At 41.8% G+C, this 18,277-nt stretch overlaps 1 protein-coding gene across 1 annotated transcript in view; it reads right to left on the reverse strand.

Annotated features, from left to right (window-relative positions):
* pdlim2 (PDZ and LIM domain 2 (mystique)) overlaps positions 1-18,277 on the reverse strand; it is a 35,330-nt gene that overhangs the window by 14,012 nt on the left and 3,041 nt on the right. The window contains exons 2-6 of the mRNA XM_069138851.1: positions 12,338-12,464; positions 10,204-10,355; positions 7,331-7,400; positions 6,666-6,817; positions 5,213-5,276 (exon numbers count right to left, since the gene is read on the reverse strand). Of these exons, the coding sequence (XP_068994952.1) occupies positions 5,213-5,276; positions 6,666-6,817; positions 7,331-7,400; positions 10,204-10,355; positions 12,338-12,430 (531 nt within the window). The 5' untranslated portion in view covers positions 12,431-12,464. The remainder of the gene's footprint in view (positions 1-5,212; positions 5,277-6,665; positions 6,818-7,330; positions 7,401-10,203; positions 10,356-12,337; positions 12,465-18,277) is intronic.

Raw genomic sequence — 18,277 nt, forward strand, 5'->3', positions numbered from 1 at the left:
GGGAAAGAAAAACAGGGCTGCTGATCAATCAGTGGGGATGAGGAGAGGCATGCTGCCCATGGAGTGGCCACAATGGACCCCAAGCTTAACGGCTATGGGTCCACGTGAAAAGGCCTTACACTGACCAGTCACAGAGCTCACTGTGCAGAGAAGAAGAAGAAAACATCCCTCCGCCACAGCCACAGCCAGCGCTGCTCCCCGGACACTGGCTTGGCTTAGCACTGCCCCGACGTGCCAAACCAAACAAGGGGCCCACTCATGTCAGACCTGAAATAGTGCATTATTCCAAGTCATCATCGTCAAGTATAAGATGTGCACGTCTGTATTTAGTGCTGGAGGAGAAGCCACTACAGGTGAGCTGAATTTACCTCCAAAGAGCTCCAGGTGTCGATGAGAAAAGACTTCAACAGTGTGTGCAATATAAAGTTTAACATTTTGATTTCATTTGAAAAACAAACTTAGTTATGGCAAGACTTTATTTCTGCTCCAAAGTGATGAACGCAGCAGCTTTTCACTCCAGTCCACCACAACCTCCAGAATAGAGCAGCACTGAGCCTTCTGCTGATGTCTGTGCTGGTCTGCTGCTAGAGAATGATTGGCAGGAATGTATGGGCTAGAGGATGTATGGATACCTACCCTGCCCTCTTTGGGTAAAGAGGGTAGTGGCACATGTCATACAGCCAAGGCCACACCACCAAATTTAGCAAAGAGAGGAAAAGTTTGGTCTGCGTTGGCTCAAAACTGTGTGTCACCCTGCTGGAGCTGGCCATCCTTTGCTATGAGGGATATTTATAAAGCAACCTCACCGTCCCAGCACAGGATCAGGCAGCCCACTAAGGGAACCCTCAAGAACCTCAAAATGCAGCAACTGCAAACCCAGACATGGAGCCTGGTCTTAATGGCCGAGTGACGGGTCATGTCTCATGAAAAGTAGTTTGGTTTTGGCCCTGCTCAGTGCAACAGAGATCCCATTGTGGTTGTTTCTTGATGATATAAACAGATGCTCTGAATCATGACAGTAGAGAGCTAGTTCGGATACAATCTCATACCCAGCTTCCAGGAATCTAAGATGCATTTGCTGTCATAGTGGTGAGCTGGTAGATATCAAAATCAGTGAACACAGTCAGTCACTGGGTACAATTTTACACCGATTAGTATATCAGTGCAACTTTAGAACAACAAATTTAAACAGCTATACTCACTTCTTCCTGTCACCATTTCCTGCAAAGTCTTTATTTAACACACTACACAGCTCTCGATGAAGGTGTACTGCAGCTTACCTGAAAAACATTCATCAAAATGGCCAACTGTTTATAATGTGGTCAGTGTAAAGGTTAATGCAGATATTCCTGTCCCAAGAGAAAGTATTTTTGTACTCAAATTTAAAGGTAGCAATCGAAACAAATCTTGGACGCGCTAACCACAAACAAAACTCCAAAACTCCATAGACTATCACACATATCCACCAATGTAAAACTGTGATGAGGTGCATTCAACTCTGTATGTAAAAGTCAAGAAGTGCATTTTCCATTTTTAAACATGCAATTCTGATCTCTGCATATTATCATCCATGTATTGTGTGTAGTGCTGCAGGCTGTTTAGACTCTATGATGAGGCACAAAGGATGTTGCTTGTTTGAACGGTCTCTCGACTCTCCAGAGTGGCGAGATGCCTTAAGTTGAGTTTGGGAATGTCAGCAGGCTCCCTGGTGTCCACCCCCCCTCTACCCCAACCCCCATCTGTTCCAGCTCCCATCAAACAACAACAGTCCTTGTGACATGAGGGAAAAAGCAGCACCAGCCTTCCACAGCATCTGCCATCACAGCCACTATTGTGCACAGGCTTTTTCTCAGGATATCCAACACCCTGGAAAATGGGGGATCCTGTTGCGCATCCCACTCTCCACACTCAGGGAGCCAAAACAGGGGTGGGGGGGTGGGGGGAGCCTTTTACGAGCTTTTCAGTGAGTTTGATCACCTGATACAGCAGCACTCTACACCTCTCAGTCAGGACAGAGGCTCTTGTCATGGAGGCTCCACATCTCAGCGCTCACTGGGCTGCTGTGTTCCTGCCAGCCCGAGCAGCATAATGCACAATTTACCCATGGCAGGCCTCTTCCCAGCCATTTCCCCACTGAGCGCTCTGAAAGAACTCCACTCACTAATCACAGCGCTGTGGCAGGAGGCTCATCACCACTTTAAAACCAGGGTAGACATCCCTTGGAGAGAGGGGTCAGCCAAAACCCAAAACTCTCATGCATTAGGCGGATTTAATTCAAAGATACTGAATTAAAAATAGCCAAAAAAAGGCTCCCAGATGACACAAGACCATGGAGATTCCAACATAAGAAAAATGAGAGAATGATTGGATTTTAAATCGTGGGGAGAATGGGAGAACAGGCGACTGCATCAATACCACAAACACGCGAGGCCGACCCAACAGGAGTGCGTTCATTCCTACAAGCTTTGCTGAGTTCTCAGCCACAACACGGCTCCTAATGTGTTTTTGGGAAGCGCAACTTCCAGTTTTCTCCACAATGGTTTGCAGGCAGCCACAGTATAACTTCACGGTGGGTTTTTGAATGTGGTTCCAGAAAAAAAAAAATCGCAATCTGTATTTCACGGAGAATTACAATTTCTTCGGTAAGAGACAGCACACTGGTAAATCTTTAATGTAAGTTAAATTAGTGAGCTGTGATGTGCATGTGTAGGCCAAAGGAGATGATGTAACAAATCAACTGTAATCTGTAAGGACAGTGAAAACACTCTTCTCTAGCAACTGCAGAGGTCAAGATATCCTGACTTTTAGTTCCAACAATGGTTCAAACTCCAAGAACAGTGAATCCTACAGTTCCCATAATGCACCTCACACTGGCGCTGTTTTGTTAGTGTTCGTATCCTTTAAATTCAACTCTTTACAGTGTGTAAAAAATAAAAGAAAGGCTTACTGTTGAATTTGAGATAAACCCGATGTTATAATTTGGTGTATTTAAAAAGCTCACAGAGCTCAACATTCAATAACAATCACTTTGATTTATGACCAAACCTTTTATACATTTTCACTTAAATTCCATTAAAGTCAATATTCTTTAGCCAGAAGAGATCTACAGCCCAGAATACACTTCCAAGACTTAAATCTTGACACTTGACAGCTCCCATCATCTCCAGTTCAGTCTACAGTCGGTCTCAGGTGTCAGTTGTCCAAGTGAACATCACAAATCTCACTCCTGTCAGCTGGAGTGTGATATGTGATGTAAATCTGGGTGCGAGTCAGTCAGAGAGCTGAAGCATGTCTGCACTCGAGGTCGACTGATCTTTACAGCCAGTTAAAACATTTTATGATCTGATTGCTGATTAAACTAACATCTGAACAGTTACTGCTTGTAGTCCAGCTCGATGTCCCGACAACAGCACCACCGGATTGGTTAAACGTGATAAGTAAATAGCCAGTTAACACATCAACATGCATTGCCACTTAATAACATTATTTTTGAATGACAGTTTGCTGTAAGCACATGCCAGTAGATAACATTCATGTAACAAGTTTATTTTTTCTGGAAATGTTTGTCATCTTAAAATATCAGTTATCTCTTCCCTGGATCTGAAATCGTTAGTATCAGCTCTGAAAAACCTTCACACACAGACCTGCACATCCTCCGTGCCCTTAAAACCACTTGGAAAGAGACAACATGCCATGTGGCTTTGCATTAGTCATTAAGAGGGATTCTGTCTTGCATTCCTGAAGACTAAACTTTGCTGGGACCTGATTTAATGATGACGATGAGTGACGCAAACATTTTATTTCAAGTACGATTAGTCAAAATTGCTTAAAGAAAACTAATGACAGCATCCTCAAAAGTCCCACTACAGCCTGACTTATTCCCAGGCTAGACTGGTTTATCTTCTTCCCAGTGTGTAAGAGATCAAAATTACCCTGATGCGAGTCTCACAGACGAGACCGCTGAGTGACAGTCAATCTGAATCCCATTTAACATATAAATAACACAAAGAATCCCAAACTCAAAGTGAAATCTGAAAACTAGATCTTCCCAGCTGCCTCTTAGAAGGAATGCTTCAATGTTTTGAAGTTCAAACCTCTGCATATTTATCTAACTTTATGTAATGTCCAGAGTTATAAAAATAGATGGAATTCCTTGCGCCACTACAAAAGGTCTCGCATGTTTTTTCCTGCTATCATCACACATGTTCTGTCTTCAGTGGGACCGAGTATGTAGGCATAGCTGAAATAGCTCATGATGAACTTTCCCACAACATTTTCTCTCGTTAACTCACTGAAGTCTTTCCAGACGCCTGAGTCCCTCGATTTTGTTGCTGGAATGGTAAATAGACACGGCGTAGTTCAGCTGCAGTCTTATGATAACCCCAAGTCTGTATTATTCCCATATTTTACTGCCTGCTAAGACAAATGAGTCTCCATTTAGACAACTAAAGGTTAAGAACATTGTTTTGAAGGAAATAAATCTTTTTTTTTCTTGGAGTAGGCTCTGAAGGAAACAGCTCCAGTCTGTTGTTCAGCTTAATGTCAGATATTTTCAAAGACTGACCTTTGCAGTTTTTACACTCCCTGCTATAAAAATGTCAAACCTGGTCTGCATCCTGCCTTACTGAGGAGTGCACATTTGATACACTGTCCACAAACCCTTTCTAGGGCACCTTCTGTGGCATCAGAGACCAACAATTCAAGAGGAAAGGCGAAGAAAGAGATGTTTTTCTTGCAGACTAGGCCAGTGTAGTTAAAATAAATACACTCTGCAGAGAAATACAGAGAGAACAAAAACCTTTGACTGTACCGTCTGAGTGAAGTGCAGCCTGAAGCGCCAGCTACAGACAAATGACAGATTTACTTTGTGAAGATTTTGCATGCAATAGTCCAGAACATGCTCCATGCAGATTATGATCCCTATATATCATCAAATATAAAGTAATAAAAATCTGTGTGACAGAATTCAAATAAGGACACCAAATAACCATCTGTAAACGACAGTAATTTCATGCTTGTTAAGAACTAATTGTCTCCATCTAATTGAAGACATTTTATAGCCGGAATTCAGCTGCATTTTTGCAGGGTGGAAAAAAGAAAAAAAAAAGATCGACTGAACAAATGGCGAGTCTTGACTGCAAATCTCAGGCAGCTGAATACAAACTGCTACAAAAGTTACAAAGGGACAAAAGGGGATTTGGCTGAAACCGACCTGCGACAGTGGCCTGGACAGCCTGTTACTCCTCTCCTCTGGTGACCATGAGCGCAGCTGGACACTGTAACATATGGACAAAAAACAGGGTTTTCGGTTGGGCAATAAACACATACATTGTGAGAGACACAAATATGTCAAAGCCCATAGACTTATGCCCTACAATAAAACGCAACACCTTACATATCTCCGTATGTATATGCCGTTGTGAAAACGGTGCAAAGAAATGAGCAGGACCGACTGAAAGCAGAAAAAGATTTGTATTATTAGTAATAATAATAATATATTTATGATAATATAAATGGCCAAAAACAGACATCCCTTTCTGATTCATAAACAAAAAACAGGGTTATTTCATCTAAATAACCCTGTTTTTTGTTTATTGATTCTACAGCCTATGACAAGCTAGCAGATACTGTTAATATATCTATTGGCCCACAGGTGCAAGTGTGTGCGCTTGCTTAGACATACATTAACATTATGCTGTAAGTGCAGGAGTTATTATTTGTAACCATTAATTGACAAAATATTCTGTGCATTCCCAGTGATCTTCGTTTGTGGCCATCTTGCTTTGACGTTGAAAAGCCCTGCGTGTAAACCAGTTTAAAATTAAAATAAACGTACTAACTAATATTACTGCTTTAGTCCAACATACTAAAATACACATTTAAGTGATTAAGATGAATGAAAACAACTGAAATTGTATAAATGCTGAGCCCAAAAATGAGTGTTGGGCAGGAAGCCTCATCAATCAAGACCGGGAAGAGAATTTGGTTTGAACTGTGACCTACTAAAAGTTGTCCAGAGGAGTTGACAAACGTGGAGGCCCAGAGAAACTGTGGTGAACGTTCCACATTCTGCCTTTTGTTCACGTGAATGCAAACGGAGGAATGTGATATCCTGTGCATATCCTTTGTTACTACAGTACAATCCCGAGGCTCCACTTTCTGTCTGTTATTCCCGTACCTATTGACTCGCCTGTTGTGGAGTCAAGAGAGCACTTGCTGCAGCCCTTTGTCCAGATACAGGCCTGTTTAGGCAGTGAATGGTTGGGGTTTCTGAAAAAGACTCCACTGTCCATCTGAAATGTGGAGTACTTTTTTTTGGTCTTTTTTTTTAGATTCCATTCAGGCTGAAAGAATATATTTTTCAGTTGATTTTCCAGACTGTAATTTACAAGGAAGCAGAATGCATGTGTGACGTCAGACAGTGTAATCCTCTTTTGTTGTAACAACACTGGTAAACACAAGACAAATGCAGAGGATTCTTCTAACTGCAGATGTTAAAGAAGAGGTTGGTATCTGCCATGCTTCTTACATTCTTAAGCACCCAAACTCACTGCAAGAAACCAGTTTGTGATTTCTTCCACGTGTAATAAAATCAAATTTGATTTGCGTGCTTAAACTTTAGAAAGCATTACATGGATATGTAGACATCAGGTAAAGGGAGCTACCTCTTGTTAATGGTCGGTGTCAGCCTCTCCCTCTTTCCGTCGGGGCTTGCTGGAAGATCTGGCGAGTAGGGTCCCGGGGACAGTGACGCAGGGCTGCAGATGGTGTACTCTCTGTAGTTCTGGTTCTCGTCTCGACTCACCATTACTGCCTCCTACACAACATCACATCAGAGGAATGTTGGTGCATCAGTGTCTGTTGAACGTAACTTGGTCTTTTAGTCCTGCATTTTGGCCTAAAGCGTAGTAAAAGGCTCAACTGAGAAGCATAATGACACAAAAACACCCACACCCACACACAGTACACAAAAGGAAATGTGTCAGGTTGACCAACTTTGTATTCAGTATCACCACGTACTGTAGAAGGTGCTTTGGGACTCATTATAACCTCAATAAATTACAGGAAGAAATATGAAATAACTATAATGTCTGGTATTGTTTCTGCCATGAGGACAGACATATAAGGAGATATGAAATAAACAGATGTTTGATGCATGCATTAGTTTAAAAGACGCAAACACTGATGAGTTAAAACAATCTATTATATAGGCCCCTGTGAGTAACATCATGAAATGAATAATAAAAAAAAAAAGAAGGAAGAATACAGTTCTGAAGAACAACTTGACCATTAGGATTAAATAAAGTTTCCGTGGAACTTCAGCACTGACCTGGAAGCGTCCGGTGAGGTGTTCAGGGGTGCCGATGCCGTTGGTCTGTCCAGGGCTGGCAGGTTCAGATCTTGAAAAAAGGCAGAAAACCATAGAGATCAGTTGATTGTGAACACTAACAATATATAACAATCCAGAGTTTAATTCTCTAGCCCTGCACCTGGAATAAAGTCTGATCAAATTATTGTTGAATTTGAAAAAAAGAAGAAAAGAAAAATCAGAAAAGGCAGTAAGGATGTTAAACAAATAAGCTCAAATTTAAAACTGGTGAACTCTGAATGTACTCAAAGTGTATACTATCATGTTCAAGAGCTTCCAAAAAAAATGCTGAGTAAAGGACAAAAAATTAATTTTTGAAGGGTCACAAGTCTGAGTCAACTCCATTTGAAGTACAGGCAAGTAAGAATATAAAATAACTTATTAATGTTACTTTTCCTAACACTGGCAAGTGTCCATCATTATGTTGCCATGCATCTTGGAGGTTACTGCAGAAGAAGAGTACTGCAGATTCTGCCCCTCTCCCCCTTTGAAAATATTCTGTCAATCTTTCCTGTCATTCCAACTTTGGCTTTCCTTTCTTAAACAGAAAACACATTCTAACCAACTCCATCATTGAATTTGGAGGGGAAAATATGGGCAGTCTAAGCGCCAATGCAAACATACAGTGCCCCCCTGGCTGCAGGGCCAGAGGCTGACTGCCTCTCGGTTGAGCCTGAGGTAATGAGGCACACAGGAAGGCCTGGATGCCTGTGGTAAATCACCCAGAAACACCTCTAGTGGCCTCGGTTCCACATACTGCATGCAGGAGAGATGGCCAGACGACGAAAACTGATCCAGCATCTATAAGACGATTCATCCTAAAGGAAGGATCTCAACATGTAGGCCTGAAAATTTCATTGCTTTTAATTAGGAATTGCACAGCTGAAAAAGGCCATCATTCACTTTAAACTTGCACTTTGTTAAATGTATATTAGGACAACAGAGGAATCAATGGTCTTTAGATGGGGAGAAATATTTTAGATCAGATCAGTGTCTGGTCTGTAACCAGTGACCTGAGGTTACAGGTCTCCTTCACACAAGAAGAATTAGTGGTAAAAATGCTAACTGGGATTTTAAACCACAGATATGAGAAACAGACATAAATCACCATTTGATAAACTTATGCTGACAAGAGCTGTTTACAGCTGTCATTGAGTGGACCTGTAGTAACCTGCCTCCAGCATTGTGCATTGTAAGAACAGTGTACCGCTTCAACCTGAGAGGTGAAACAAAACACTTCATATCTGCAAGCTGTGAGAAACATCTAGGATGAGGATAATCACTGCTTTATTTCAGTGGTTATCATTAAAGATTTTTGATAACAGTGCCAGCATCATATCCGACTTCCAGCATTGTTGCTCAAGTGATACTTTTTTTTTTTTTTTTCCCAATTTTTTACTTTAAAAAAAAAATTATTTTTGAAATCCATCTGAATAAAACTAGCAAAACCTTGACTTAAAAACAATATAGGAAGTTTCTAATGAAAGAATAAGTAAACAAACTTGGAACCTGACCAGAAATTCAACATCAGCTTTTTCACTTACGAAGAGGAAATTCTTTTGCATTGTACCAAGATAGCTGTGTGGTAAAGCTTTAAACGGGCGTTATTCTGATAACCAACTCCATAAGGGAGAGAAACACGAGGATCACAGTATGACAAAGACTTTGGTCATCATGACATCACCCACAAGGCATCAATGAACAATGAAGTTGCACACAAAGCCTGACTAAAAACGCCCTAAGCGTAAAGACAGCGATGGTGTGGCTGCATCGTCATTTAAAAGTATATTTAGTTAGCAAAGCGTGGGATGAATATGTTGTTGAATGCACCAACAATAAACATTATCTCAGTATGTAGCTGCAGACACAGCAAGCAACAACACTTTTCTATTCTGAGGATGGGCTGACGCCAGTTTCTTCCAGTGGGCAACACCCTCTGTGTGATGACGACCAGTACCCACATCACTGTCGGTTTGAGGAAGACAAACTGCCAACCAGATGCCGCGCTGGAAAGAGTGCTCTCAACTAAGCAGAGAACAAATCAAGCATTACAGAACTGTGCTACTCAGTTAAAATGAGAGCTTGTCTGAGCATAATTCAAGTAGTTAATATGCTGGATGAGCAGTATTAAGACAGGAGCCTGTGAGGTGCGTAAATGCTAAAACCCACTGACAGTCACAACAGAGTGGGATTGAAGCATAGCAGAGCTGCACAGTGGCATTGTCCTGGACAGGCAAGGAGCGCTGGTGTTGTTTCTGGCTTGGTAGGAGACATGAGGTCAGAAGGGAAAAATTCCCTCACATGGACAGAGGACATCCAAGGAGGAAGTATGTGTGCATGTTTGTGCGTGTGTCTGCATGCAATAAGAGAGAAAGACTAAAAGAGAGAGAGAGAGAGAGAGAGAGAGAGAGAGAGAGAGAAAGAATGATGGGGGGCAACAGTGACAAGAAATGAGAATTTAGGGAGGACCTGTAATCAAAATGCCAGCCAAGAGCAGTCCTGGCTGTAAGGAAAAGCCTTTTAGTAGCCAACTCCTTGTCATCCAAACAAGGTCTTGGCAAATCTCAAAACAAGGTTTATTAAGAAGGACCAGGGAAGGGAACAGTGTGGCTCTCATACATGCTGGCATTTCCCCTGATTACAATCACTTGTTTTGTTTGTACAGTGCTTGCACGGTAGAGTTAAAAACAGTGTAGAGAAAAGATGGAGGCTGGGCACAAATACAAAAATTTAGAAACATAGCAGATATTCATATGGGAAAATATACTGGAGTCACAAAATAAAACTTGAACTTGAGCATGAATATTAGTCAAATGACAGATCTGCATTTATACCTCTCCACCACCAGCTGCAGATGGGTCTTGGAGTTCTTGATCTTGTTCTGGGCCTCCACGTTCAGCATGTCGGCCGTGTTTTCCCCGTTGATCTCCAAGATAATGTCACCGGGCTGGAGGTCTGCCTGCTCTGCCTTGCTGCCCCCGTTGACCTGTTGAATTGAGTAATGAGCTCAGGTTAGGTCCCTCTGGCTGCAGGTCCTGAAAGTAACACTACATAGACTCTATCCATCTAAAATGCACTGACACCTCAGCATCTTTTGACTGACTGTGGACAATTTGTCAGTGATTGACAATCAGCATTAAGAAATGGGCAAATAAGAAAAGAGCTGTGAAGAGCTGTTTCTGTCTTTTGTCTTAATCCAAACGGGTCTCTCCATAATTCAGAGCACTCGTAGTAAATACCAACAGACGCCACAGGATTTTTCACACACACATGGAAGAAGGCAGTGCCGGTCAACAGCAGACAGATTCATGACACCCTCGGGGAGAAATCATTAGTGTGACACTACTTGATGGTTTGACTGGGCCTGACCTTTGCAGCCAGCCCCACCGCATGTCAAAGCCAATGCTATACCACCACATCAGAGGGAATTCCACAGTAATGGGCCGAAACATAACGTCCACGGCACCACTCTCAGCTTGGTTTCTTTGTCCCAGGCGTACACACAAGCCTGCTAAAACAAAAGCTGAAATGAGAGACCGATACTGGAACTGCTTAAAACTTTAGAGGAAAGTATGACATTTGCCACAAAGAGTGCTCGCCTCACAATTAAAAACAGAGTGAGGCAATAAAACAAAGAATGCAAACCAAAATAAATAAAGAGCCAATCAGCGAGGATCGAAGTCTCTTTCCTGCCTCTCTGTAGGTAAAGAGAGATGCAGAGAGAATGCCAGTCAACAGACTGTTTCTCAGTCAGTTTAGCCAAGCAGGAAGGCAGAGGTGCCATTTCTGTGGGTCCACTCGAGAGGCAATTACCCGTTGCTGTGGTGACCCACAATAGTGCGTGCCTTTTCTGATCAAGACACGCCTGGTTTCACATAAACTAAGATCAGTTGGGGGTTCTTTTCCAGGGTCTGTGCCTAAGAGAAACAGGGGAGAGCCATCTTTCAGGCCAACGGGAATAAAAAGAGGGCATCCATATCATCTGCGCGCCATGCGCTTCAGATGGCTCAAACCCGTGGCTGCTGCCTGGGGAGATGGTGGTGGGGTGAGACCGACAAGCCGTTTCTCAAACTGGGCTTTTAAAAACCAATTTGAGTGATGAAGTTTCTGTTTCAGTGGGAATTCCTGTCACCTCACAGAACCTGTTTGATATCGGAGACAAGCAAACGTGCTGAGGTAGTTTTCTGGATGGCGGTAACAAAATCGGACCGGAGACCATTATTCATGAGGAGACCTGTATTTCTAACATAAGCTGTTAAGAAGGGCCAAACAATAAATGCTTTTGAAGTTGGAGGAGGTTGAACTCCAGCTGTTTGAAGCATTGGTACACTGCTATGGCTGGTCATAATTTATCCTTTTTGGTTTGAAGAGCTACTGGGAGAGTCTCGCTGGAGATGTAGGAGCAGGATGTGCAGCGGGCAGAGCAGGGTGTCTCTGGCATGCAGACGGTAGTCTGAGCGAGGTTTCCTGGTGGTGTTTATTGCACACTGTCTGCTTACGGTGGTAATGTTTCCGCTTCTTCTATTCCATCTCTTTTTTCTTTTTTTTTTTTTTTTAAACGGCAACTGGGAAAATATGGCCAGTAAAAACAACATGCGCGTGCGAAATGTACAAATCTAGTGATGCACGTGGTAACGCACGGGAGGCAGCACAGAAACACGAACCACAAACCTACGCTCACACATTGCACTCAGGAACCCGTCACCTCCCACCTCAGCTTCCACTGTTACTGTAATCAGGGGTTTCCTTCTAATGCAATCTACTTCCATTCTATTCTAACAGGTTCAGTAGTCAAGGAAATAGGTACGAAGCAGCAGCGGACATAAACAAAGGCAAGAAAAGAGATGTAGTGGGTAGGAAGTTGACTTTGCATGACGTGCCATTCCAGGCGGTGTTTTGACAAAACCAGAGGATATGGTTTGATAAGGTGGGACGAGGTTCAGCCGCAGGGCTGCTGTTGGCGAGTACCTTTGATACGGTTATGGCCTTTTTGAAGTCCCTTCCTCCGTATATTCTGAAGCCCCATGGTGAAGGACCAATCAGGTTCACTGTAAGCGCCATTGTGTGATCAGATCAGCACACACTCGTCAAAATCCTGGGGGGGGAAAAAAGACACAGTGAACATGAGATTAATTATGAGTAATATGTGGGACCGAAACATGTGCATGGTTGAAAGTTTTCATCAGCATCATGTGTCTCTGCGGCCAGGCTTAATATTCGATCCACAGGTGAAGACAGTGAACATTTGCATAAGCCGCCTTTCATCTCCAGCAGCACTTCACTTCCACTGGACTAAGTCCCCTTGACATGGATTGTGCAACCACATCAAATAGGAATGGGAAGAATCTGAAACCAAAGACACATGACTAACATTGCTAAAGTGCCTGCAGAGCCGAAGAGTTTCATTAAATCCAAATGCTGCTTTTGAGACAAACACAAACAAAAGTCAAGCAAGGAGCTCAACAGTTCATTGTGGTTAACTTACCATTGAGTTGAATGTATATGCATAGAGTACACAGTGGTGTAGTGCGATACGACGTATCGTCGTGCAAACGCCAACCATACAAATATAAAATATCCACTGCAGACTACTAAACCAATCATCTGAGCAGTTTATTTATATAGCCTGTTCTCATATACATGTCTGAAAGGGCTCCCATACTATTTACAGATTCTGCTCTCCACAAAGTCCGCTGTGAATTTCTAAATGAAATGCCGTGAATCTAGAGTTTAAATTAACATTATTGGAAACACCAGAGCACAGTAGAACCATGTGAAGAATTTTGGTTGTTTTGTTCCCATGAACGGCATCAATGCAAAATGAAAGGACGGACAAATCGTAATGTAACATCATTGATGGGTTAGTTTCTGTCCTCATTCATCCATATGGGAGGAATCAGTGCAGCTGAACAATATTTTTGTTTTGATAGTCAGCGCTGATTATCCTGTTGTCTGATGTGCCTTGTCAAGCCTTCGCTGATTATTTTTATCTTACAAAACTCCAGAGAGCTGCATGTCATGGCAGGATAGAACAGAAACATGTAGAGCTTTAATTACTAGTGAGGCTGGAGCTTTCAAAATATTACACACTGCAAAATTACGATTGGCGTTGACAGTGTGGTGTAAACCACCGTCTGTGACATACAGATTTTCGACAGAAGCCTCAGCTCATCCGTGTAGATGCTCGGTAAAAGGGAGGCAATCTGGCGAAAATTACTAGGAATCAAATGTTTCTTAACTGGAACTGCTTCCCTTTTCCTGTTTACAAGTTACTCGGCATCAAAATTCTCCTCGATTTATCATCGTGTACTTTGACATGAACAGCACAACAGCACGATAAAGTCCCTATCAGCAAGTTACGAAAGGGTAATCAGATGGCTTACAAAACATGACACTGATGTTCTAAATAAGTGGAAGCCTTTTAAATACATCCTCAATAAACATTTAACTATATGTTAGTTAAATGTCTCAAAGAGTATTTTCCAAAAGCGTCAAAAAAAGTCCGGATCATAATTAACATTTATACGATCTTCTAACATATTTGTGGGCCAAAACCAGAGCGGGACACTTTATAAAGCATTAAAATAGTTGTGCTGTGATGTTTCTTTTTGACTTCACGGTAAACTGCAACTCAGTTGTCAGTTTACTGTTAAAAGTTGCAGATGAAGCCCGTCTGTCGTGTGACTGCATGTGGAGACACAAAACTCTGTGGTGTGACTATGTGATGATGGGATAAAAACGCACAGGTTCATAAACACATCAACACCTGCATTGTGTAAACACACACACACACACACACACACACACACACACACACAGCTGCTGTATCTGTGTGACTGAAACTCATCTCGCTAAAAAAAGAAGCATTTATTTTAGCTGAAGACATTAGTGCAACAAGTAATATGCAGGTGCACTCGTAGATGATGACATAAGCTATTTAAAGTATAGACTGCTTCTCTCGCAAAGAGAAAAACGTCGACACCAAAACAACTTTATCTGTTGTTTAACTCGGAGTCTTGCATCACCCTTTTCAAGTAAATGCAAAACTTGCACCTGACTGTGAACTTTCTATTGCAACACAATGGATTTCTTTCTCATGACAAACTAAACACATTTTAAAAAATTTTTTTTGTAAATGTGTTATTGACTAATTTTACTTCAGAAAAAAGGAAGGTCACAAACGCACAACGATGTTAAGCAGATCAACACCAAGGGCTGGATGGCGGTAAAACAAAGTTGATACTGGAATCAGTACGGGTACCTTGAATTTGATGCCAGTAAACGATCAATATTTTTCCCAATACCAATTATATAAAACATTTTAACAAAAGTAAAATTACAATGCACATTACGGTACAAATCTTTAGTTACACTTAGAGTGTAACCCCCGTTATTTTCTGTACTTACTATTTACAGATGTTCCTGAAATGCTTCCCATGAAAGCTTTTGGTAGATACTTGCTAGCCCAGAAGCATCCAGTTACTGCAGCACACATCACTCAAACAGATGTGAGGAGAAAAATGACTTTTAAAAAAACAAGTGAAATAAGAAGATTCATGTAAGACTTACCTCAGCTGATACCGAGTGATTTCATCTACCTTGGCGGGCCATCTAAATAGAGCCTATGTATCCTGTATATGAGATTTACTCATTGACTGGGCATTTATGACTACTCGTATCTACTTTAAGCAATTCGGTCAGTGCCATAAAAGTATTAAAGTTCACTACCCTGCTCTGTCAGCATGTTGATAATAGGCCCTGATTATATACGGTAACTGCATCGGGCTAATCATAGGTTCATGTCTAATGATCAACACAAAGTTATGATCAAACTACAGTTCTTAAAATACCCACCTTGGACAGCATTGTACACACTGTGACACACACTGCCAACCATGTGGAATGATGACCCGACTCAGTGTCTCCATAAATAAAGTAATAAAAGGCCTGTCAATGATTACATAATTGCATAATATGTTATCAAAGCTCCTGAAAGCATGGCCAAGACAAACTGAAATCACAGAGCCCAGAAAAGTGGATCTAGGACAGCAGCCACGCTGCTCCCCTCAATCCCTCCAAACACTGGCCCGTTTCATTGTCCGCACATTCCACAAGTGTTTGGGAGAAGCAGTGCAGGCCTACTCACTCATTAACAGTCTGGGCCAATTAGCAGGGTTTCTGGGCTCACCATCATTAGGGTCTCTTAATTGCTGTGGCCTCCAGGAATAAGTGCAGCTGTGATAATGACAGGGAGCAGCCACCCCGAACCTTCCCAGCCTCTGGGGGTGTCAATTAGATCCCTGAACCTTGGCAGCTTCTGCTGTAGAGTGGCCATTATCATCCGAGCGCCCTGCTAATTCTCCGTGTAAACGTTCAGTGTTCACGTCATAAAAAATGCTCACGGTGGATAACGTCTAAGTGAAAGGATGGTGAAAGTATGTGGCGGAGCGGACAGGCAGGGAAGAAAACATGTTGTGATGGTGAGGATAAGTGGCGCACTCATGAGCTGGGTTTAATTGGCTACTGATCAGCTTTTAAGAGACTGCACTGCAGCTCACATAAAGGAAAGTGCTGAACCCAGTTTGATGAAACCCTCCCTATCGCACAAAAGTAGCGTTGGGCAGCTGCCAGGACACAAAAGGTGAATTCTGTTCTGGTGACATCTCGCCGATTTTGCTGCCACACCAATTTCAGCAGCGTAATTCAACACGCCCAACACAATGAGAGGAATTCTAGTCATGAAGTCATGTGTGGCTCACAGTTCAGCATCAGCCGCACAGCAGGAGGTCGGCAGGAGGCGAATGGAAACGGGTACTGTAGCCGTAGTGAAATACTATCACATCCGACTAACACAATAGACAGGTTTATGACTTGCTGGTATACCTGCATACCAACAAATAGCGGGGTGTCAAGTTTGACAGACTACAAGAGGCCGAGCTGTCCAAGTGCATTACTGCAAGTAGAGATGCATTGATATGGAATTTCAGCGCGGATAATAGCAACCAATAATTATCTGTTTGATATGGCAGGTATGATAACTGTAATACTCATTTTATGAGACACATAAAAGTCACCAGGACAATGTAACTCAGAAGTTGACTTTTCTAATACAACACTAACATCGTCTCTGCAATAAATATGTGAAATGATACACTTATTTGTAGAAATAATAGGAAAATATTAGTTTGGGAGTCATTTCAATGTTCTTTTCATTGTCAAGCACAACTATTAGAGTAATGTTACACACTCTTGAACTAATTAACATCCTCATTTCTTAGCCCGCATGTAAAGAGACTCACTGCTGGTGAAGAGGAGGAGGAAGGGCTGATTGCTCCCCTCATCAAAGTCCACAAGAATTCAACTTATTTTTACATACAGTGATTTAGGCAAAAAAAAGGTTTACATTCAATAAATGATCAGCCCAAATATTTTGATAATTTCATTTAATTAAATGCTTATCTATTGGTATTTATATTTGATCAGCAAGTTTCCTCCCCCGCTGGACTGGAGCAGAGGATCACTCGGCCTTAATCAGCTCCAGTTTCAACAGAGAGCTTTATTAGCACGTGACAGACTAAAATAAATGTCCAACAATGTCCGTTGCCTTTGATTTCTATGTACTGGCACTAAATATGAATTATTTGCAGCAAAGTAAGCAAATCATAACAATTTGGATTCACATTGTTGGAAGATCCTAATCTCGGTACTGCTGTTGTGCATGTAAAACACACTTTGAGGTGGCAGGTTGATGAGAAAACAGTAATGACTTCAGGAACCACTTCATTGTATTTCAGTTTCCACGGGGACATTCTTGCTCTGAGGGAAGTTCTAGCCTGCCATGTACATACTCTGTATGTTAAAGGCCTTTTGGCACTTGTCACGTCTATGAGAGATCGTCCCTGTAAGCAAAAAAACAGATAGACTACGAAGGGCCTGTTCTTCTCCTTCATACCGCTACTGAGATTCAAGACTCACCGCCTCAGAAACATGCAGAAAGCCTTTAAGGTTTAATCTATAAATATACAGTTTATCCTAAAGGTAAAATAATAAATAAAGAGGACCATTGTGCCAAAATCAACATTATATAAATGTTCTATACATTTCTGACGTCACTCATAGTTTACGCAACTTTTGAAATATTGAATAAAGTTAAAAGAAGATGGATTATCAAAAGAAAATGTGCTGTATAGCAGAAGTCCCAAAACTGTTCTATCACCCCATAAATATATGTCACATAGTGTTTGCTGCTCATGTTCTGAGAGTAAAAGGTAAACAGTACTACAGCTATTATTCTTTCTGGTTATAAACAAGAGACATGCAAACGTCAGTGTACATACATGAACACAACAACACCTAACGCATATGCAATCTTCGATTTAGCCTGTTTACAGTACCGTGTAGTTATGGGTAGTCGAGGCTGAGTGAGAGAAACCTGCTAACACAAGTCTGAAACTGTGTGTGTAATTGACCAGAGTGGCAAAAATTACGATGACTCACCCCTGATGAGTCATTAACTTTGATTCGCGTGTCATCATGACACCGTTATGGCAACCAGTACTCGTGTTTACAATTGCACAAGTATTCAATACTGAAGAAGTTCACAGAAAGACTACTTTAAAGATATACTGCTGGAGAACTTGCTGTTAAACTAGTAAATAAGTGCATCGCGGGAATCCATTACCGTTATTATGTTTAACAAAGCTAACCCTGAGAATTAACACCTCATTTAGTCAGAGCAATTAAACGTTTGGAAAAACAAGTTGTTACCAAATGTACTGCTCTGGAAATCAAATATTCGTGTACACTGCTTGGCAATAGATTAACTAAGTTGATAGCTCTGTAAATTAAAATGCCTGGCAGCCAAACAGGGCCACCTACATGAACTTTTCTCCTTTCCCGGAAACACTG

Source organism: Embiotoca jacksoni, unplaced genomic scaffold, assembly GCF_022577435.1.
Source record: "Embiotoca jacksoni isolate LCO1_2020_lvr unplaced genomic scaffold, fEmbJac1.0.p SCAF_8, whole genome shotgun sequence".
NCBI lineage: Eukaryota > Metazoa > Chordata > Actinopteri > Embiotocidae > Embiotoca > Embiotoca jacksoni.